The sequence below is a fragment of the Humulus lupulus genome, chromosome 6, assembly GCF_963169125.1.
Source record: "Humulus lupulus chromosome 6, drHumLupu1.1, whole genome shotgun sequence".
Classification (NCBI taxonomy): domain Eukaryota; kingdom Viridiplantae; phylum Streptophyta; class Magnoliopsida; order Rosales; family Cannabaceae; genus Humulus; species Humulus lupulus.
In genome coordinates, this window is record NC_084798.1 from 14,021,307 (window position 1) to 14,045,604 (window position 24,298).

General features: G+C 32.1%; 5 protein-coding genes across 6 annotated transcripts; all 5 read right to left on the bottom strand.

Annotated features, from left to right (window-relative positions):
• Window positions 1–3,562: 3,562 nt before the first annotated feature.
• On the bottom strand, window positions 3,563–4,390 carry LOC133781697 (dirigent protein 22-like). The gene has a single exon (XM_062220761.1). The coding sequence runs from the start codon at window positions 4,328–4,330 to the stop codon at window positions 3,746–3,748; it is 585 nt and encodes a 194-aa protein (XP_062076745.1). The 5' UTR covers window positions 4,331–4,390; the 3' UTR covers window positions 3,563–3,745.
• Window positions 4,391–10,848: 6,458 nt separating this feature from the next.
• LOC133781698 (dirigent protein 22-like) lies at window positions 10,849–11,654 on the bottom strand. The gene has a single exon (XM_062220762.1). It carries the CDS (start codon window positions 11,610–11,612, stop codon window positions 11,028–11,030), a length of 585 nt encoding a protein of 194 aa, XP_062076746.1. The 5' UTR covers window positions 11,613–11,654; the 3' UTR covers window positions 10,849–11,027.
• A 2,341-nt stretch (window positions 11,655–13,995) lies between these two features.
• LOC133784723 (uncharacterized) lies at window positions 13,996–15,451 on the bottom strand. The gene is made up of 3 exons (XM_062224002.1): window positions 14,808–15,451; window positions 14,496–14,706; window positions 13,996–14,003 (listed from the first exon to the last, which is right to left on the bottom strand). Exons 1-3 carry the CDS (start codon window positions 15,000–15,002, stop codon window positions 13,996–13,998), a joined length of 414 nt encoding a protein of 137 aa, XP_062079986.1. The 5' UTR covers window positions 15,003–15,451.
• Window positions 15,452–15,677: 226 nt separating this feature from the next.
• On the bottom strand, window positions 15,678–17,699 carry LOC133783815 (uncharacterized). Its single transcript, XM_062223432.1, has 2 exons — window positions 17,036–17,699; window positions 15,678–16,946 (listed from the first exon to the last, which is right to left on the bottom strand). Exons 1-2 carry the CDS (start codon window positions 17,632–17,634, stop codon window positions 16,658–16,660), a joined length of 888 nt encoding a protein of 295 aa, XP_062079416.1. The 5' UTR covers window positions 17,635–17,699; the 3' UTR covers window positions 15,678–16,657.
• A 175-nt stretch (window positions 17,700–17,874) lies between these two features.
• On the bottom strand, window positions 17,875–20,292 carry LOC133783816 (uncharacterized). 2 transcript variants are annotated; one of them, XM_062223434.1, is made up of 3 exons: window positions 19,395–19,619; window positions 18,592–19,287; window positions 17,875–18,262 (listed from the first exon to the last, which is right to left on the bottom strand). In XM_062223434.1, the coding sequence occupies exons 1-3, from the start codon at window positions 19,424–19,426 to the stop codon at window positions 18,241–18,243; spliced, it is 750 nt and encodes a 249-aa protein (XP_062079418.1). In that variant the 5' UTR covers window positions 19,427–19,619; the 3' UTR covers window positions 17,875–18,240. The 2 variants fall into 2 exon arrangements, with proteins under 2 accessions (XP_062079418.1, XP_062079417.1); XM_062223433.1 differs by lacking the exon at window positions 17,875–18,262 and adding an exon at window positions 19,922–20,292 and having other exon boundaries at window positions 18,490–19,287; window positions 19,395–19,481.
• Between the last annotated feature and the right edge of the window lie 4,006 nt (window positions 20,293–24,298).

Genomic DNA, 24,298 nt, shown 5'->3' on the forward strand with positions numbered 1-24,298 from the left:
TATAATATCTTATGTTATTTTATGATGTTTTATTATATAATTTTATTCAAATTTAAAAAAAAATCATTTCATTATTTTATTGTTAATACTTTAAACTTATTATTTCTGTGCCGATATCTCTGTAATCGATAGTTGTAGTCAACAACCATCAATCACAAGCATACCGGGACAGAAAAAATAAATTATTATAAGATATGTAGTAATTTTTAATTAATCATTATTAATTGTAAAAAAATTTATTAAATAAATTTTTTAATTTCTATATTAAAATAATTTAATATTAGTTAAAATTAGATAATAATATTTAATAAATAAATTAAAATAATTTCTTAAAATAATTTATTATTTATTTAATTAATCATTATTAATTTTAAAGACTTATTAAATTAAATTATTTAATTAAATAATGTTGAATCAAACTTTTATTATTTAATTAATTAAAAAATTAAAAAATAAATTATTATAAGATATGTAGTAATTTTTAATTAATCATTATTAATTGTAAAAAATTTTATTAAATAATTTTTTTAATTTCTATATTAAAATAATTTAATAATAGTTAATATTATTAATTAGATAACATTAACTATTAAATTATATAATTAATAATATTAACTATTTAATTAATCATTATTAATTTTTAAGATTTGTATTAAATTATTCAATTAGATAATGTTATTCAATAAAAAATTAAATTAAATTATTTAATTAAATAATGTTGAATCAAAATTTTATTATTTAATTAATTAAACTAAGAAAAAAACTACTAGAAAGACAGCAATTAAACTAAGAAACATAAAAGATTCTTATTTTTTTAATCCCTATATATGAAAAAGTTCAAAGAAATCACCCAATATATATATTATATATATGAATCAATATATATATGAAAAAGTTCAAAGAAATCACCCAATCACACAAATTTAATATATATATATATAAAAGTTATCTGGATCTTCGAGATCTTTGCCCCTAAATACTTTAAATACTAATGAAGGCCAGATGCAAGTTCGACTCCAGTAGTCCCTTTGACTCTAAAAAAAACGTGAGATAAAGCCTTAAATCAGGGTGCATACTCACTGTATAGCACATAGTCTATTGTGACAAAATGTTACATAAAAAATTTAAATTGAAAATTTGATTACTTCTCGTTATTCAGCTTGCTATCCTAGAGACGAAGCATTCGAGAGAAATCTATAAAACCCACTTCAGAATCAGATTAAAGCACAAACCAAACCAAACCATAAAACAAACAGAATGATAACAGCAATTAAAGATTGTACCTTGGATACAATCTTGAAGACAAAACTGGCGAGAGAAAACCAGCGAGAGATCTGTGAGAGAGAGAGGGAGTTTTCGGACGGAGGAACGTTGAAGAAGAAGAAGGCTGAAAAAAGGCTCTATATACCATTATTACCGGCGGGTTCCCGCCGGTATTACAACATCACCGGCGGGTCTCCGCCGGTAATACCACAACGCCGGCGGGTCCCGCTGCATTTAATCCGCCGGTAATGCACTATCACCGGCGGTCCGCCGCTATTAACCCGCCGGTAATATTACCGGTGGAACCCGCCGGTAATAATTTTGAAACCGTTCCCGGGCATTGTATTAGCGGCGGACAATCCGCCTCTAATAACAGGAAAGTCCGCCGCTAATAAAAAAAATTAATTTTTTATTTTGATTTCCCCATTATTAGCGGCGGACCCAATACTCCGCCGCTAATATATTGCACATTACCGGCGGACTTAGTCCGCCGGTAATATTTCCACCTCTAAAAACTCTTTTTCTTGTAGTGTAAACCAATTCAAAACATTGAGCCAAAAGATAGAATTGCTTGAGATTGAGTCTTATTTCAAGTTAGATAAACAAAAATAACAACCATATATCTTGAAAGAGGATGATAGAGGAGTTTCTACGTGAAAAAAAGGTGTGTTTATTAAGCAGATTAGTCGAGTTATGTGAGATTTTTACTCGTCTAATGTGAAAGTTGGGTTGACATATGTCAACTCGTAACCCGCCCAATCAAAAAAATAGAAGTTTGAACCCACCCAATGAAATGGTAAGTTGTCAGGTTAACCCATCCAATCTGATTTCTATTTTTTTAATTCAATTATTTTACTTATTTAATTATTAAATATAATTTTATAGAGTAACATTATTAAAGGCTTGAAGATTATAATAATGTATATATAGTTTTTTTATAAATTAGTTTAAATGTATTATATAAAAAATACTCTAAATTAATTGTCGAATTATTTTAATTATTGTACAACCACTCTACGTGGACCAATCATTTTAGATAAAGAATGCTCTCACAGGGCAAAAGTGTTAGCCTACCTAATCATATATATATATTGAATTTATTATAAAAATGTATATATACTGTAGCTATTGTTTAGTAAAAAATTTGGAAAAAAAAAGCTTAACAACATAAAAAATATATATAAAAAAATTAAAATTACAAAATTATATATCATTAAAAATAATACAACTTAATTAAGTCATTCATTATAGCTTAATGTTAAATTATATATTTATATGGGAAATATAAAGTCATACAAACATTAAAAATTTAAAATTCCCATATAAATAAATAAATGATAAAAAAAAGCCACAAAGAGTGTAAATTCCACTATTTTAATTTAAATTAAAATATATGAGATTTACTCTTAAATTACACCAATGAAAATATGTGTCATGTTATAATGTGTTGGGCCTTATAGAAATGCTCTACATACTTCTTAATAAAATGGGACAACGAGAATAATAGCCCCTAAAACAACCATTAGTTAGATAAAAATCCCGGTTTTAAAAAAATTAACAAACGGTCTAATACAACAAATTAGTATAGCGAAATTTCACATTTACTCTTACTCTCTTTAACCTCTTTAGCCTTAGGTAAAATATAATATTCACTTGGGACTTGGTGCAAAATGATAACTTAGGTAATCAACAATATAAAAGGATCATTTCTCTATAATTTAAAAAATGAAGACATTAATTTCTTCGTACCATTATTTTAGGTCATTTATTATAATTTCTCTAATAAAATCAAAAGTCAGCTTCCCCAAAATTAAGTTCCAAACCATTCAAAGGGAAATTAACGGCTGTGATTGCCAGATATATACCAAATAATCTCCGCTGGTTTCATATTTAAAAATTAATAATGGATGAGATTGTGAAATGGAACATCTCCCATTATCCCCCTTAGCACGACTAAATATCTTTGCCCTATAAATAAGTGGTCCAAACTTATCGCATGCATACCATAAGCACGTGGTCTCTAAGCTTTAGCTTTTCTTATGACAATAGCGTGTGAATACTATATATAATTATATGACACTATTAATATTATATATAATTATATGACACTATTTTTTTTTAAATAACAAGTCACATGTATATATCATCACTTTTTATATTATAGCCGTTAAGACCATCTTCAATGGTCGGTCACCAAGCCAGTATGGCTAAATATATATATATAAATATGTATATTTCTTTAATAGCTTTACCCCACTCATGGAAACTTTAGAGAGAAGCCATTATTTCTTTTACAAAATTTTGTACGAAGGTAAAGTCTTAAATAAATATGATAAACATTCCACAATCAGATAATGTTCCCACAGTATCGAAGTGGGTCATCCACGCCATATCATAATAAATAACAAGACGTATGGCAAGAACAAAAATCAATCTAACTAAGCAACAAAGTTATCAAAAACCAAAAACCATATATGAAAAACTAGTAATGGAGCACATAAACATTGTACTCAACTACAGCATCTCCAGTAGAAGGGTCAAACGTGTGAGTGCTAGCATGAGCGTAGCCACGTGCGAACCTGAAAAGACCACTGCCCCCAGTCACAGGCATCTCTCTAACCTTATCGAACACCTGGTTTCGGCCAAGGATGGTGAGAGTGCTCCCATTGTACTTTCCTTGAACTATATGAAAGTTCATTGCCATTAGCATGGCAATATCTTCTTGCGAAGCTAAACCATAAAACCCTTGAGCTTTTCCAAGCAACTTCGAGCTTAATTCTGGCCCTTCTGTCAGTGGATTGTCGATCATGCTAACGATGCCGAAGCCGTTTTTCGATTTGTTGGCCGGCGGTTGGATTATCATCACGGCGGTGGGGTTTTTGCCGCTGTATATGTCGTGCCAGTAGAACCGGAAGTGGCTGAGCTTCTCCTCTTTTAGCCCTAGAAGCTTCCTGTCCATGGCTCTGACAAAACCATCTTCGCCTGTTCCAAGGACGAAAACTAGGGCTAGGGATAGAAGGAAGGAGAGAATTGTGAGTTGGGTTTTGGAGATGGGAGCTCCTGCCATGGTTAGAGATTTTCTTGGCAATTTGGAAATAATGTTTTCGAAACACAGTACTGATATGAGACTCGATGTAGTGTATTTATATTGTGTGAATAGTTGTTGTGATAAATGAGAACATGACACGTGTACGGAGATGAAAAGATGAGCTTGATGACATGGCTTCTATTGGGTTGTTGGATCTAAATTCTCAGTTTCATTAAGAATTACATCGATGGGAGATTTGGAATTTTCTACTAAAATAATATAAATAGAAATTTGTTGAAATTTCTAGGAATAGTTCAAAATACATTTTGTTTCTTTTCTTTTCATTTTGGTAGGTCCATCAGTCGCTTCAGCCTTTAATAATTGTAAAAATCTGTGAACATCTTGAAAGTTCTTACATTGAAATAGACTAATGCTAAGTGGTACACAAGTGCAATTTAGTATCAGGTTTTAAATATTTTAATTTAAAAAGAGATTTCTTTCATATTTATGGCTTTTTTTATAAGCACTCTTACAAAATATGTATTTATAACTTTTCCATTTTTTTTTATGAATTTTCTTTTTACATTGTTTTTTTTTTTTTTCTTCGGATCATGATTTTTTTTTTAATATTAGGTCAAGTAACTCGTTACTTGATATATTACTTGTTACATTTTTATAATTTTTTTTTCAAATTAGGATATTCTCGTAACTTGCTAATATTTTTGGGTTAACCAGTTACCTATATTATAAATAACCAATTATTACCACAATAACTTGTTATGATCTTGAGGGTAAGTAAACAGTTACATATATTATAAGTAATCAGTTACCATCATGTTAACTTATTACTATCTTATAGGTAACCAGTCACCTATATTATGGTAGCTGGTTACTAAATACTTAAATTTAGTCTTATACATAACTTGATAACATCCCACAGTCTCATGCTTTGTTAGCTAAGAACTCATCAAGTGATCTGTCAACCTAAAGGATATTATACATATGCTAATAAAACACAAAATATTGCTCCTCATCTGAACATTCAAAAGAGTTTGTTGACGCCGTTTTTCGTCAACTTAAACAGTAGAGCAATTAAGTAAATGGAAAATGGAGCGAATGAATTTAAAGAGGAAGATAAGAAGGTTTTTACGTGGTTCAGCAATTAATTCTGCCTAGTCCACGAGTCTATGTTATTAAGATTTGGAGTTTTCTGGAAATTCTTCAAAGATGAATTACCCAGAGCTTTCTACCAAGAAATCAAAAATCAGAATTCGATATCTTACAAGTGGTAATTCATTCTCTATTTATAGGGAAGGTTACAGAGTTCATTCCCACATATTTCGGGAAGATATTCTGTATATCAATTGAAATAATGATATTAAATGCAATATATCCTATATACATGGAAACGTCCCATGGAAATCAGGAACGGATAACAGATTAAATAATATCCCTTAAATTAGGGGATTAAATAACAATAAACACGTTCACATGTTATGGGTTATTTAAGATGAATTATCCAATCTTCGAGATCGGCCATTAGCATTGACCCTGTCGAGACCAAGAGTCATTCACGAGCTTGCTACCCCAACTTCATGCTATGCTCGGGGCATGTGGATGCCGACGAAGCTACTACATCCGAGCTTGTACTTCCTGAGTTCGAGCTCTGTCGCCTGAAGGCAATTGGTGAAAAATATGTTTAAGTGTCATGCCATGCGAGCTCATAACATATTCGAGGTTGCACATCTTCGGCAATTACAATAGAGCGGTCTGACTAAATGATCAAATGACGACCATGCATACTTCGAGCTCACACCCTTCGAGCCCAGCTTTCGGGATCAAGACTCCTTATCTCAAAATCTGGGTATAACAAAGTTCATTACATAATGCAAAAATTGATTTCTCTACAAGAGGCTCTTGTATAATATTTTGATTTATCTATGTGTTTTTTTAAAGGTGCACATTAATTCATGCTTCATAAGATTAAAGTTGATGATATTTAACCATTTCGATTTTGCAAAAAAATTCAACGCCATTGATTGAGGATCTAAGTAAGGTCCTTGAGTAGCAGTCTTGTAAAGCTCATACAACTTCATCTTCACATGATCATTATCAACAGCTAAAACTATATCCACATTACTAGAAGACCCAACTAACCCATCGATGGATCGAACAACCTCCCCAACTCAGTTGTTTCTACTTCGAACCATTAAAAAAAAGATGAAGGAATAAAAAAAAAAAAAAGAAAAATGATTAAATATAAAAAGAAAATACCCAACCCATACTGTTAGGAGTTCAAAAAGTTTGTATTGTCTATTACTTGTAACTAATGTTGTTCATTTTGTGTAACAGTTTTATGTTAGGTTGTTTATTTGGTTATGAGCTCTGTTTAGGTTTTTCTCTGTATAAATACTTGGGTTATATTCTTTGTTCAAATATACAGAAATCAATACTTTCAATATTCTTTACATGGCAGCGCCGTAATGCGATCATTTTCCTTCTCTTTCGTTGTTCTTTGTTCTCTGCCTTTGTTCATGGCGTCTTCAAATCCATCCGGTGCTTCAAAGAAGATTTTGTTGCAGGGCCAGCTTCAAAACAGACTGTATAGTCTTCCATTGTCTCCCATTCTTTTCAACACTCCATGTTCAACTCCAGTTTTCAATTCAGATATTGATACTCTATTAGTCTAAATTCTGACTATATGTTGTGGCACAATAGGTTAGGCCATCCATCGGCCAAAATTGTTGCCTCTGTGCTAAAGTCATGTAATGTTTCTCATGTTAATAAAGCACAATCTGATTTTTGTTCTGCCTGTTGTCAAGGGAAGAGTCATAAGCTTTTTTTCCTTTATCTGTTACTCAATATACTAAGCCTTTGCAACTCATTCATACTGACATTTGGGGTCCGGCCCCCAATGTCTCATATAATGGGTACAAATATTACATTCATTTCATAGATGCCTATTCTAGGTTCACTTGGGTTTATTTGCTAAAAATCTAAAGCTTTCCAAACATTTCTTAATTTCAAAACTTTAGTCGAAAATGAACTTGAGTGTAAAATTAAGGCTATTCAATCAAATTAGGGGGGGGGGGGGGGGGGGGGGGGAGAGAATATAGAGTATTCACTAATATTTTGAACACTCATGTCATTAACCATAGACTTTCTTGCCCAACTACTCATGAACAAAATGGAGTGGCTGAGCGCAAGCATCGTTATATTATAAAAATTGCCTTAACTCTTTTAGCTAATGCTAACTTACCTGTTCACCATTGGGATGAGGCAGTGAGGACTGCTGTCTACCTCATAAATCGTTTTCCATCACATGTTCTTGGTAATAGAACTCCCCTTCATGTTTTGTTTAATAAAAATCCAGATTATTCTAAGTTGAGAATTTTTGGTTGTGCATGTTATCCTCACACTAGGCCTTATAACAGAAATAAATTAGAATATAGGTCGTTAGAATGCATTTTTCTGGGATATAGTTTCAAGCACAAGGGGTACAAGTGCTTGGCTCCTAATGGTCGACTTTACATTTCCCGAGATGTTATTTTCAATGAACATCATTTTCCCAGCATATATAAGTCAGATTTTGTTTCTCACTCTACTCAAAAGTCAAACAATACTTCTGTTTTAATTCCTACACCAACCACCATTAAACCTGCTATGCCTGTCTCTAGAGTGAATGTTTTACAAGAAACTAATGTGCCACCTTCAACATGTGGTGTTCCCATTGAGCGTGGATCAGATGGCTCCACAGTTAGCCCTATGGCTGATTCCCTAGGCCACAATAATACTGATCAAGTTTCATCAAGTACTGCTGCAATTTCCTCTTCTTCTGTCATGGCAGACACTTTGTCCTCAGCCCAACCACTAACAGCTTCTCTTGATCCTCCAAATATCAATACTCATGCAATGGTGACAAGAGCCAAGGCAAGAATCCACAAACCGAAAGTGTTTTTTTCTTCAATGGAACCATTTTCTCTTACTGATGCTATAAATGATGATCATTGGAGGACAGCAATGATGGAAGAGTTAAGTGCACTTCAAAAGAATAGAACTTGGTCTTTAGTCCAGCTGCCATTACAAAGAAAGCCAATCGGTGGTAGGTGGGTCTTCAAGCTAAAGGAAAATCCTGATGGGAGTGTTAACAAATACAAAGCTTGACTGGTTGCTAAAGGCTTCACACAGAGGTATGGGTTTGATTTTCATGAAACATTTTGCCTTGTTGTGAAACCAACCACTATTCGAGTTATTTTCACAGTTGTTGTTTCTAGAAATTGGTGCATTAGACAATTATATGTCAATAATGCATTTCTAAATGGTGAATTAAATGAAGAAATATACATGCTACAGCCCCTGGTTTTGTTGACTCTAAGAGATCCAATTTGGTTTGTCGGCTTCACAAGGCTTTATATGGTTTGAAATAGGCTCCTAGAGCCTGGTTTGATAAGCTTCGACAAACTTTACTCACTCTTGGTTTTGTTGCTTCTAAAGTTGATTCTTCTTTGTTTGTTAGATTTTCATCTACACATACTTTATTTGTCCTTGTATATGTAGATGATATACTCTTGACAGGGAGTTCTTCTATAGAAATTGACAACCTTATTTCTCAGCTTAACCAACTATTTGCCTTGAAAGATTTGGGGGCTGTGCATTTTTTTCTTGATATTCAGGTATTGAGAACAGACAAACGGGTTCATTTGTCACAATCTAAATATGTTATGGATGTTCTATGTCGAGACTATGAGTCAATCACGAGCCTGTCACCCAACTTCGCGCTATTCTTGGGACAAGTAGGTGCTGACGAGCTTGCACTTCCCGAGCTCGAGCTATCTCATCTGAAGACAATCGGCAAACAATATAGTGTCGTGCCATTACCTATTGCGAGCTCAGAGAATATTCGAGGTTCCACATCCTCGATCGAGATTGTTGTTTTACTTCAAAGAGGTTTAACGGTTGGACAATATGATGTCTTCATACATTTAAAGCTCACACCTGATGAGCCCAGTTTTCGGTGTCATAACTTCTAATCTCAAAATCTGGGTGTAGCATATATTTATTTATTTATTTATTTACTTTTGTTTAAGTTTATGTTTGTTCTAGTTTTTAAATTTAACAGTGACAACAATAGATTATATATTATATGTTTAATATAATATTAAGTTTAAGTTGAATGAAATTTTATTTAAGTTATATAATATATGGTTTTATTATTTTTAAATAATTATCATTGTAAAATATCTCAAAAATATCTTATTTTCATTTGTTTAATTATTTATTTGTCTAATTTTATTTAAGTTTAAGATATGTTTACAATCTACCGTAAAATATAATAACATTTTGTTAAATATAAGAATATTCTGTTAAAGTTAATGGAGAAAAATTAAAAAACCGTTAAAACCAAAAATTTCCGTTATCTATACACTTTTTATATAAAACAGATATATATATATATTTATATCGAATTGATTATACATGTGTATATATACTGTAGCTATTGTTTATAAAGTAACAAACTTGGAAAAAAAAGCTTAACAACATATAAAAAAATATAAAAAATTAAAATTACAAAATTATATATCATTAAAAATAATACAACTTAATTAAGTCATTCATTATGGCTTAATTGTTAAATTATATATTTATATGGGAAATATAAAGCCATACAAACATTAAAAAATTGATAACGATAAAAAAAAAAAAGCCACAAGGAGTGTAAATTCTACTATTTTAATTTAAATTGAAATATACAATTGCACCAATAATAATGCGTTGGGCTTGTAGAAATGCTTTACATATTTCTTAATAAAATCAAAAGTCAGCTTCCCCAAAATTAAGTTCCAAACCATCAAAGAGAAATTAACGACTGTGATTACCAAATATATACCAAATAATCTCCGCTGGTTTCATATTTAAGAGTTAATAATAATGGATGAGATTGTGAAATGGAACATCTCCCATTATCCTCCTGCCTAGCACGACTAAATATCTTTGCCCTATAATAAGTGGTGCAAACTTCACATGCATACCATAAGCACGTGGTCCCTGATCTTTACCTTTTTTTTTTATGCCAATAGTGTGTACATTTATATTAAAATAGTGATATTTATACCAAACAATGATACTTGCACTCAAATTATATGTTCAATTATTACACATAGTATGTTTGTTTTGAGTAATTAAGTTGTTTTAGAAAGTGTAGATGGAGGGGGTAGTATTAAACTCTTAGGTATAAAAAGGTTCATTTTACTCTTAAAATATATGTGAGGCTCACATAAATTATTAACTTTACCCCTTAAAATTTGAATCAAACACTCATTCTCACTTTTATTTTATCCCATACCAAACACCCGATAGTGACAGGACTGTTTTTTTGTTTTTTGTTTTTAAATAGTGAGTCTCAAACGTAATGTTTAGGTATAACAACATCTTCAATGATCGGTCACCAAGGCAGTATGGCTAAATATATAAATATATATATATATATTTCTTTAATAGCTTTACCCCACTCATGAAAGCTTTAGAGTTACGAAGGTAAAGCCTTAAATAAATAAACATTCCACAATCAGATAATTTATTAATTGTTGGAAACATGTCCAATTTCTCATCAAATGTTCCCACTATATATAATTTATTATTATAAAAATAATTCAAAATTGTCATGTCATAAATAACAAGATGTATGGCAAGAACAAAAATGATCAAGTTCAAAAAACCAAAAACCACACATGAAAAACTAGTAATGGAGCACATAAACATTGTACTCAACCACAGCATCTCCATTGGAAGGGTCATACTTGTAAGTACTAGCATGAACATAGCCACGTGCGAACCTGAAAAGGCCACTGCCACCAATCACAGGCATCTCTCTAACCTTATGGAACACCTGGTTTCGACCAAGGATGGAGAGAGTGCTCCCGTTGTACTTTCCTTGAACTATATGAAAGTTCATAGCCATGAGTAGGGCACCCTCAGTCTGTGAAGCTAAGGCATAAAAACCTTGAGCTTTTCCTAGCAACTTCGAGCTTAGTTCTGGCCCTTCTGTCAAGGGATCGTCGATCATGCTAACGGAGCCGAACCCGTTTTTCGATGTGTTGGCCGGAGGTGTGATTATTGACAGGGCGGTAGGGTTTTGGCCGCTGTAGATGTCGTGCCAGTAGAACCGGAAGTGGCTGAACTTCTCCTTTTTCAGCCCTAGAAGCTTCCTGTCCATGGCTCTGACAAAACCATCTTCGGCTGTTCCGAGGACAAAAACTAGGGCTAGGGATAGAAGGAAGGAGAGAATTGTGAGTTGGGTTTTGGAGATGGGAGCTCCTGCCATGGTTAGAGATTTTCTTGATTTGGACTCACAGTAGCAATGAGACTCCTCATATATATGGTGTATTTATATATTGTGTGGATGACATCTAGCATGAGTTGGTGTGATCTCTACTCTAAGTTGAATTTTCCTCAAGTCTTGAAGTAGTCACCAATGAGAAAATGACATGTGTATTGTAATGAAAAGATGGGGTGCTTTTGTTCTTCAAGAATTTCCATGCTACTTACAAAGACTAAAATGTCCTTATTTTTGTGAGATGGCTTGGGTGTGGAAGCAGGGAATTCACAAGGGGGTTTGGTAAAATTAGGTTTAGAGGCATTTTTATGTAAAAGTCTTCAATTGATTTGTTGGACCTAACTTTCTAAATTTCACTAAGAATTATATATATCAATGGGAGACACTTGGAATTTTCTACTAAAAAAAAAGAGCAAACCGACAAGTACTATATATATATGAGAAGTGGAGCTTTACTTTTTCTATGTTCAGAGTCAGTCATCCAACTTAATTTATTGATAGGCGTGTTGTTGGAGTTTATTGAAATTTCTATGAGAAAGATGGAAAGAACTTTCTTTCTTTCATTTTGGTAGGGCCGTTATTAATAGCTTTTAATGGTCAAAGTTTGTGACCACCTTATTAGCTTTTTTATACGTTGAAAAACATGAAAATATATACATATAAGCCTTTGATTCTAAGAAAATGTTACACCTACATATATTAAATGTGTTACCATATATATATTTGAGAATCGCTAAGGATACTTAGTGCTAGTATCAAAATATCATAAGTTACGTATTGTTATTGGTGTAATTTAATATCGTGTCTCATACATTTTAATTTAATAACTATTATAAGATATTGCTAACCAACTATAGGTCCCACCAAGTGGTGTTGGACACCTTAAAGTAAAAAATAACAATCCTATTTATTTATATATAGGGAACGACTACAACGCATCCCCTTATTTTGCAATACCGGTACATCATTTTTCTATTTTTGTGCCTGGATAGATATAATCCCAAATTTTTTTATATGACGGTGTACATTGTAGGTATTTAGAATATCCTACAAACTTTTAAGAAATTCTGAATAGTTTACGAAGCCGAAAACATAGTTCAAATTGTCAAATTTTACATGCGTATACAAAAAAACAGGCACGCGTGCAACAGACAGTTTAGATCCTGTTTCGATACCATAACTTATTCAGAATTTCTTGAAAATTTGTAGGATATTCTAGATAGCTATAATGTACACCATCATATAAATTTTTTTGGATTACGACTATTCAGGTGCCAAAATAGAAAAATGATGCACTGATGTTGCAAAAAAAAAGATGCATTATAGTTGCTTCCTTTATATATATATATATATATATATATATATAAATAGTTTTGGAGAAAGCTCATAAAAAAAGTGTTATAATATTGTTCATTAGAGAAGATCATGATCACTAAAACTTTAAATGTATAAAAAAAATGTTGAAGCATGAGAGACAACTCCAAATCACACGCATATAATAATCTCATGAAACTAAGGGGTGCGAGTGTCATGATCATTGTTGAATTATGAGACAAGTAGGCATATATCTAGAGACCCAAACTCAACAACTCCTAAATTGTTAAAGTCTAGTCAACTTAAAAAAAAAGTTATATTACTTCGTTAAAATTATTAAATATAATTTTTCTTATGTCATGGTGACAAAAAATCTCAGAGTTCTAAGCTGTAAAATAATTTTATAAGAACTGTGAACTGAAATATATATATATAAGACAATATTTTTATTTGGGATTCACTTTAAGCTATACCGGTGAGGCTTTCAGTGTTTCTCGACCCATTAATAGTTTTCGGCGCGTTTTTTTTTTTATAACCGTGTATATTGTAGCTATTTAGAACATCCTACAAATTTTCAGAAAATTCCAAATAATTTACAGTATGAAAATTAGGTTCAAATATTTTGATTTCCGCTCGCATAAAATATATATATAGGGGTGAAACTTTTTTGTGTTCCCGACCCGTGAATAATTTTTAGCGCGATTTTTTTATGACTTGTATATTGTAATTATTTAGACCTGAAAATTTGCAGATTACTCTATATAACTATAATATACACAGTCATAAAAAAATACGCTGAAAACTGTTTACAAATCGGGAATACACATAAGAGCCCCACTAATGAAGCTTCTTTGAAAGCCCCTACAAATTTTCCCTATATATTTAAAGTAAAGAGATGAGATGAGATCAGTATGATATTTAATTGTTTGTCATATATTCGTCTAAATTTCTTTAGCATAAAGGTTATATTTTCGTTATTGTTTATTATACTTGAATTTTTATTTGAATTATTTTATAAAATATAGGATTTAAAAAGTAATTTATCAAAATATAAAGTTCAAACAACTAATATAATAAAATATAAGGTTCAAAAAAAATATAAACCATTTTTTTTTTTTAAGGTCAGGAGTATTTCGGTCTTATTAAAAATTTTAGCTGTGCCAACTAAGAAATTATAGAGATTATTAAGAGCAAAAAATAGTTAATTATCTAGCCGAATAAAATAATGAGTTTTTCCTCTTCTTCTTTCTCATTTTGAGGACAAAATATTCAATTTCCTCTAGAAATTTAAGTGATGATACAATTTGAATGGATTGGTAACATGCAAAAAAAGAAAAGTAATTTATATATATATAGTATTTTAATGTGATACGTAATTACAATTCAAATGCATTCATATGTTATTTTGTGATAAAATTAGATATATATAAATATATCTTCATGTACTAATTAATATTCTTTCTAGAAGACGTGTGTTTTAGATAATTAGTAGATGACCGACTTAAGAAAATTAAACTTGCAACGAGAATAATAATAATATTATTATTATTATTAAACATGCTTTATACTCAGCACTAGTTTTTTCTCTAACATAACTTTTCCACTCAATTTCTGAGTTGATGTTATCAGGTTTCAGGTTCATTCTTGCTTCTTCATTGGGTGCCTTCCTAAGTTTAGAAACCAATCTTGATTTCGAAGCTCTCCAAAGATCTGCCATTGTTCTAAAGACATAGTACTTTTGCCATTCTTTGTCAACCTTATATCTTACCTAGTAAAAAATTAAATATGCAAATATATTAGTGTCAAAAAAATGTAGCAAACTTTATGATCATAAAAAATAGTACAATAAATATTGATTAGACTTTATACCTGTATAGATTTCCATAAAACTTCTTTCATTCCTGGAGTGATCTTCCTCCAATCAGTTATTGTTATTGGCACAATTTCTCTCACAAGTGCTCCTAAAAAAGAAGATAATTTTATCGATGTTGTACCAATTGGTTGTCCTTTGGAATTAAACTTCACTTCCAAACGACCATCACTATCAGTTGCAATAGACTTCATTTTAGTTGGACCTCTTGTTCTCTTTTTTGTACGTTCTTCTATGTGGTCAACAACACAGTTATCAACAATAGACTTTGATGAGCTTCCAAGATCTTGTGCCCCTAATGATTGTAGGCGAGGTGACTTTCATGTTGCCACTAATGACCCATGATTATCTTCTATAGGAGTTTTATGTGTTTTCCCAAGCACCCTTTTGTGAGATCCCCTAGTATTGGCTGGTGGTGAATCTACCATTGGAGTAGATGAAGTTTGAGTGGGTGTTTTCGCCAATGTATGATAAAAGCTAATGAGTGGTGTTAATTGCTCTGTGTCAAATGTTTTTTTCCTAAGTGACCTCTTTCTCTTAGTGGAGCTTATATGGATTGTGGTTGTTTCTAGATCTTCGGAAGAGTCTTCTCTTACTATCATCTTTCGTTGTGATGTCATTTTTGGAGGCATATTTTGTGGTAGTACCTGATTTAATGCATGAAACTAGTTAACTCAACATTAATATATGAAATCAAGTCCAACATTAATAAAATTATTTTATTAATCTATGTAAAATGGCAGCTATTGGAAGCAACTGCTAGAGCTGTTCAGCCTGTGCTGGAGCTGGGAAAATTTAATGTTTATATATTTATTTTTCTTGTTTATATAATACTAGTAAGAATACTTACTAGTTATATTAGTTATACTAAAATGAGAACACAGCCACCATAAGTCCCATATGGGAAATGAACATAACAACTAACAAGTACAAGTACTACAAGATTAGTTCAATTGTCAATAAAACAACATGATATTCAAACTAACGTGCCCTCACAATCCACTCTCACATATTGATCTTCTTCAAGTACATCATCCAACTCAGTTTCAAAATTTTTTCTGAAATGATAGGCATATACTCATGCTTATCATAGTATTCCAAGTCATAAAATCCTCTGGGGGGTGCCCTTAACACCACATACCAACTGGAAGAATCATGCTCTCTAGAGTAGAAAACTTGTTTAGCTTGTGAAGCTAAAATGAAAGGGTCTTTAACAAATTGTGATTGACTTTGGTGCAGGTTTACTAATGTAAGACCATCTTCTACCCTAACACCATTAGGAACATTAGCCCAATGACATTTGAAAATTGGAATTTGAACTGTGTAATAATCTAACAAGATTATCTCTTTTAGGACCCCATAGTAGGAAACTACACCAGCAACTTGTGATATATCTTTAGTACTAGATCTACACATGGTTGTTGCATCAATGGAGACACCACTATTTTGTGTAGACTTCTCAATATCCTTTACATGGAATCTTTGACCATTGATAATAAATCCTGTGTAAGATATTGCTTGTTTTCTGGGTCCATATGCTAGCCATTTCAACAAATTTTTTTCTTCAGCCACATCAATAGGAACCTGTTATTAAATATAGTTTTCAATTAGTCATATCCCTCAACTTAACACACTAAGCTAAATCAGTTCAGAATGAACTAGTTTACCTTTTCCTTCAGCCATTTTGGAAATGTCTCTACATGTCTTTTCCAAAGCAAGCCACTATTTCTCTCATAAATTTTGTTTGTTTTCCTTAACTCCTCCATATGCATCCTAATTTATTCAAATAAAATGGCTAAAATTACTTAATTTTGAACATAAAAACTAACAATTAGGACCCATCATGGACTTACTCTATAAAAGGCTCTACAATAGATGTGTTTAGCAGAACATATCGGTGTGCAATTTCTATCCACTCATCTGTTATCGTAATTTCTTTTTTCCCAGAAATTGGACGACCTTCAAGTAACACATCATTGGCCCACTCTTCATTACGACCTTTTTTTGTGTTCAATTCACCTATTCTGTTAATGAATTCATTACAAAAAATCACACACTCATCGGCAAGATATGACTCTGCAATACAACCTTCAGGCCTTGCTCGATTTCTGACATATTCTTTGAGTGTTTTCATACGTCTATCACATCAGATATTAGTACATCATTAATAAACTATCCATATATCATAATAAATATAAAAGAATAATAATTTTTTTTATTAATTCACCTCTCAAAGGGATACATCCATCGAAATTGAACCGGTCCACATAATCGTGCTTCTCGTCCAATATGAATCACCAAGTGAATCATGACATCAAAAAATGATGGTGGAAAGAATCTCTCAAACAAGCATAACGTTTCAGCAACTTCATTTTCAAATGTCATCAAGCTCTCCCTGTCAATAACTCGTTGACATATTCGATTGAAGAATGCACATAATCTTATTATAGCATCCCTTGGACCCTTAGGCATCAATCCTCTTATTGCAACTGGTAGTAATTGTTGCATCAAAATGTGACAATCGTGTGACTTAAGACCCACAAGCTTGCATTGTTCCATTGAAACACAATTTCGAATATTTGAACTATACCCATCTGGTACCTTCAACAAGAACAAACGTTCACAAAATAAGTGTTTCTCGTCCTTTGAAAGTGTATGTATAGCTGGTGGAAGGTAGTTTCTAGTCCCTTGCTCTTGTGGGTGTAATCCACTCCTAATACCCATATCTTGTAAATCCAAACGAGCTTTAATTCCATCTTTAGTCTTCCCAGCAACATTTAACAGTGTATTAATAATGCTTTCGCACACATTCTTCTCTATATGCATCACATCCAAATTGTGACGAACATATAACTCCTGAAGTAAATATTGAAAAGATAAATAATTAAAAATTCTTCTAAATACAATGTTATTTTATCTAGATAAATAACTCTATACATGCTAACCTTCCAATAAGATAACTCAAAAAAGATTGATCGTTTTTTCCACATCTCTTTTTTATCATCACAACCTCTCTTTCTTTTCTTTAACTTGGATTTACCCCATACATTCACAAAATATTTTAGATGCTCTAAAATTTTACTCCCATTCATTATCCTTGGTGCACTTCCAAGCTCTTCTTTTCCATCAAACCAACTTTTTTTAGTTCGAAATTGATGGTTTGTTTGAAGAAATTTTCGATGGCCTCGAAATGAAAACTTTGAGCTATGTTTTAACCACTCTGAATGTGTATCTTTACCACATAAAGGACAACTACAATACCCCTTAGTTTTACATCCAGCAAGATTCCCATAAGCTGGAAAATCTTGGATGGTCCACATCAAAATTGCTCTCAACATGAAAGTTGTGTTATCAAAAGCATCATGAACTTCAACTCCCTCATTCCATAATACATTCAAGTCCTCTATGAGTGGTTCTAAATATACATCAATGTCATTTCCAGGTTGCTTCGGTCCTGGAATTAACAATGACAATAAAACATTTTCTTGTTTCATGCATAACCATGGGGGCAAGTTATACATAACCATCATCACAGGCCAAACACTATATTTACTACTCAGATTACTAAAAGGATTTAATCCATCTGTAGAAAGTCTAAGTCTTAGATTTCGTTCTTCTTTTGAAAAAAAAGGCCATTTCTCATGCACTAACTCCCAAGCAATAGAATCTACAAGGTGACGCATTTTCCCATCGTTACTCTTATTATTGTGATGCCACCTTAAATTCTTAGCCATTGTTTTTTATCTAAACATTCGTTTGAACCTTGGGATTATAGGAAAATACCTCAAAACTTTTGCAGGGACACCTTTCCGAACCTTGCCAGTAAGCTTGTCTGACATCCAACGAGAAGTTCCACATGTTGGACAATTTTCCAACGTCTCTTTATCTTTTCTAAATAAACAACAATCATTTACACATGCATGAATCCTTTCGTATCCTAACTCGAATGCTCGAAGAAATTTTCTCACTGAGTACATAGACTTGAGGAGCACATTATCAAAAGGTAGCATATCATGGAAAAGCCCTAGCATTTCATCAAAACATTTGTCCGACAATCCATTAGAATTCTTAAGCTTATACAAAGCAACAATTGCAGATAACTTGGTGTATTTTGTGCACTGTGGATATAATGGAATTTCTGCATCTTCTAATTTTTTGGTGAAATTGTCATCAGGGCCTTCTACACGTTCGTCAAAATCATAGTCATCAAGATTTGTAGCACTAAACACATTATAAGCATCAAAATGATTCATTTCGTCAATATCATCACTTCTAGATACTTCTTCCCCATGATGAAACCATATTTTGTAAGTTGGATCGATCCCATTTATGATCAAATGCTCATAAAGAATGCTAACATCTTGGTGACTTAAGTTTCGACACACTTTGCAGGGACACAATAATTTTTTTGGATAATTAGCCTCTTTCTCTATTATCTCTACAAAACTCTTAGCGCCTTGCTTATACTCATCTGAGGCTCTACAATTAAATGAAAAATATATACTCAAAATTATTAGAAAAAGGTATAACCTATCTATCTATGAATTTATTAACTTAATATTAACTAAGTCCTCAATTCTTATTACCTGTTGAACTGTAACCAACTTTTATCAAACATGATGTCCAAAGTTGGTAATAAGAGCCTATATATCTTCCTTTTTGAAACCTTTCTTCTGTGAGAAGGGACAAGAAGAAAACTAACATATATGAAACAAGAAGTACAAAAGGCTATTTTATATGTGTATGCCAACACACAATAAGTACATTCATACAAGTATTGTTGTTCTAATGAAACCAGTCAAACAAACAAACACAATTACGTAATAATATGTGTACTCAAAATATGCACTCAAATATTATATATAGTGATATGTCACTAGCAACCTATCATCTGCCAACATCAATTCAAACAACACACAAGTTTTCTTCCTTATCTCCACGGCACACAAATTTCTCAGATCCTACTTCACTAAAACACACAAGTTCTCAACCTTCCGTTATCACCACAGCACACAGTAACAATCCCAGAACCTACTACACTATGGATGAATATTTAAGATATTCAAACTCCTCTAACATTTGCATAGTATTTAAATAAAAGTTAGAGGCATACCTCTTACAAACTATTGCCACAAAAGTTTCTTTGAAGTTCGTCTCAATACATAAACACCTTTACAATGTAATAAGATATAATGAAAGTGAGTCAAATTTGAATTAAATAATTAAATAATAATGGAAAGAGGGAAAAATAAAATCTAACTAAGGTATGAATGGTAATATTAAAAGTTTATATACATTTTGTTTTTCCAATTGAAAGTTGATATAAAGGTATGAATATTAGTGAGTCAATAAATATAAATTTAAATAATTAATTATCACATATCTTTCGATCAATGATAGTGAGAGCATACTAGCTAACAAGTGTACCAAGCAATAATTAGAATGAAAGTGACATTTTCTTTTTCTTTTGTCTAAATTCAATATGAGAGATATTGTTCAGTCAAGACATTATATTTGTTGACTGACTCTATTATATATAAATATGTATATATATATATATTTATATGTCTATATAGATCAATTGAAAGAGACATCTAATGGGAATGTTGGTCAGCCTACTAAAAATGTCCCCTGTTTTACCATGTCTGTTATCAACCAAAATTCTAAATTAACAGTTAAAAAGGGTTGGTTTTGCTACTTATTCCTAAGTTGATATCTAAATTATTAGAAGTCTCATTTTAGTCAAGGTTCCTAAACTTGTTAATTAAATGTTCATGTTGTCGTTTTTTACAATATTATTTTATTTTTGTGTGAAACAATGCTAGAACTATTGTGCTATTATATTGAACGGGGTAAGTGTTTGAGGTATATATATCTATGGACCAAAACCATTAATTTTATAGCTACAAACGAAAATCGGAATGAGAAGGATATGAGTTTACCAACCTGGTTCAAATGTGCTGCAACACAAGGAAGAACCAGCAAACCAGACTCACCAAATGCACCTCCAAGCTTCTCTACAACAGCCACCATTACAGGCAAAGTTTTCTACAAAACGAATCTCGCCGATCATTACTCTTGCTAATTTTCTAAAACCAAACAGATGTCTATATATAATTTATACATGTATATTTTTTTTTATGTGGAATAAAGGATTTTAAAAAAGGAACCTTAAACATTTAAGATAGCTAATTGGGATAAATGTATCACCTGGCTTGCAACAAGTACAAAAGCACTGGAATTTTCCTCCTTGGAAAAAATTGATTGATCACCACCAGAGAGAGCTGAGAGGCTCTTTATAACCAAAATATTAAATGCTAAGAAGATGAAATGCAGAACCCTGCAATACATGAAAATAAGTCACTTGACTGTAGATGGCCACTTATTTGAGACTATAACATTACTACTAAGCAACTCGGTGATTAAAATATCCAAATGGATTATGAAACATCCACTGATCTAGAACTATTAAAACCTCCGCTGAAGACAATGTCTATATATACTCTAATGTGTGAGCCTTGTGTACATGTAGTAACCTGAGATTGCTGACAATGAATAACATATAATAAAATTAGAGTTTGAACATAATAAGGGTCGAAAATTATGATGTTTCCATCGATGGAGAATTCGAGAGAGGGGCTGGGCCCAAGAGGTTTACTTACCGCGAACTAAGCCAGGCAACAAACAACTTTTCCCAAGATGGGAAGCTTGGAGAGGGAGGCTTTGGAGGTGTCTACAAGGGCGTCTTAAGCGAATCAAACACTGAAATCGCGGTCAAGAAGGTGTCTGAAGGATCAACACAGGGGAAGAAAGAGTACATTTATGAGGTGAAAATTATAAGTCGTTTAAGACATAGGAATTTAGTTCAACTTATTGGTTGGTGCCACTAAGAATAAGATTAATATCCAATGGAGAAATCTAAAAACTATATCATTCAATCAATAGAAGACATAAACAGAACCAAATCAAAAGTTGGAAAATATTCAGGACTCACTTCTATAGGAGAGACTTCGTGAGAGAGTTGATTGGAGGAGAAAGAACGTCGGGCTAGGTTGCTTGTGCCAAAGCTTCTCATCAAGAATTTATGAGAGTCATTGAGAAAGAATGATGAGCGATTTAATCAGATCACAGGGGGATTAAGAGAAATTGAAGAAAGAGATCACAGGGGGATCATCACAGGCGGAATGATGAGTGTTTGGGAGAAACTGAAAGAGTGATTGAAGAGAGAGAAAGAAATGATGTAAAATTAGCAGTATATGTTTTATTCGGGCCCTAATACTCAACATTCCATTGAAAGCCCAATGTACCAATTAGTTTAGTGATATAAAAACAGCCCAATAACATTCCGTATGAGATCTTTATCAATAACACTTCTTAAAAAATGTCATTTTTCAATGTAATATAAAGTATAAAATGTTGTAGTGAATAATAATAATAATAATAATTATTATTATTATTATTATTATTATTATTATTATTATTATTATTATCTAATTCATGTAGTTTGACTCATTTGTAGTACATATGTACTAGGTCACGCAATATATGCAAGTTTCTTCATATAGTATTATATTTTTTGCTATAAATCTAACTCTTCATGTATTTTTTTTATATCATACATGTTCACTACTTTTTGGGCCATGACTACCAAGAAATTAATAAGTGAAACAAGTTGTTTAGCTAGAATTAATTCTGTAGCTAGTAGTGTCCATGTCCAAGCTTAGACCAATTGGATCATTTTCTAATGCCCAGTTACATAATTTATTGAAATTTCCCATGTGATGAGATTCACATACATGCATATATGTTGTTAAGGATTAGCCAGCTAAAAATACACACAAAATTAAATAAATTTACCTAGTCAGAATTTATGAAAGATCATATATAGGAGAAGCTCAATCATTATATTTTTTTATTACTTTTAATATAATAACAAAATAATATTTTTTTTAAAAACATGAAAATTTGAGGCTTTGTCATGTTTGCCATTGCAAGCTTTCAGTATAATAACGTGTAAGAAGAATATTATAAGACTTTTTTTTACGCTCGTCCCTTATAGAAGCTATAAATATATAAATATAAATATTGAGTTCTTATAATGAAAGATGGAAAAATTATAGTTTAGTCTATTGTTGAAATTAATATTATATATATTGAAGGAATATTTATATATATAATAATATACATTTTTTTGACAAAAATATATACATATTATTTCTCTTCTTTGCAGCTTCTTAAACATATCGTCAATTTATTTCTATCTAAACGTCTAATAAGGTTTTACATTATTTTGTCAAAGGTTAGTTTATTTGATTTATTTTACAATTTTTTTTTACAAAAATAAAAAAGCAACCTAATTTGTTAACGTAATTCTGACGTTGGAGTTTTTTGCAATTTTGTATTGTTTTTAAATGAATAGTTTTTTTGCTACTGAAACCTTAATTACTATTGCTTGTAATCATTAATTAACTAGGGCAATATGTTTATTGTTGTTGACCCAAGATTTGGCCAACTGACACGGAGTCAAAATGCGATTGATATGAATGAATGTATAGAGAATAACGTATGGCAAAAACAGTAAATCACACAAGAATTTTTATAGTGGTTCGGCCCCAAGATCTGGTAATGACCTACGTCCACTTAGACTGATATTGATATAAGAATCAGAAGAGTGATCAAAGAACTAGGGTTCAATGAGTTTCACTAACCTCTGAAGAACAGTACAATATTCCTAAGAAAATAATTATAGTCTCAAATGATTCAAAAGCCAAAAGTCCCTCCCTTGAGCTATCTCTTGTTATTTATAGGCTCAAGGGGGATTACAAAAGATTGTTACACATATTCTCCCCTGAATAATCGGGCACTCAGGAGATTGAGTGAGATAAATTCGGGATTACAAAGATCTTCCCATTAATGTTGTCGTGTATGTGGAACTACCGACCAGCCTGGTCGCAGGTAGGACTGGGCCGTTTACTACCTTCAGCACATCTTCTGGTCGATACTCTAGCCGAACATTTCCATGTGTCAGCCACGTGTCCATGGATCACTTGCCATGTCACTAATGCGAATTTATTGGATAACATTTGCCCCCCAAAGTTTGTTTACTACGAACAGTAAATAAACTTTTGAACGAACGACTCTTCGGTAACCCCACCTGACATGTCAGAACCCTTCGTGTGTTCTTGAAAAATGTAACCACCTCTGTCTAATTATGTCCTTTCAGTTCCCCAGAAACGATTTTGACGGCCATCCCACTTCCCCATACTTTGAAAAAGGGAAACAAATGATTATACTTTTTAATGCCAGAGACTAACTTATTTAAGACCTTCGAAGTTGTCCTTTTCTTTTTACGCACGCCATCGTCTTTGCAAGAAACCCTAAAAACCAGAGCTTTAAACTTCTCCGGAGACAATCCTTCTGCACTTCCAGGACCCCGTCCGAGAGTTCTTTGACCTCCGAAGACCCTTTTTTTCCACCTTCACGATCACTT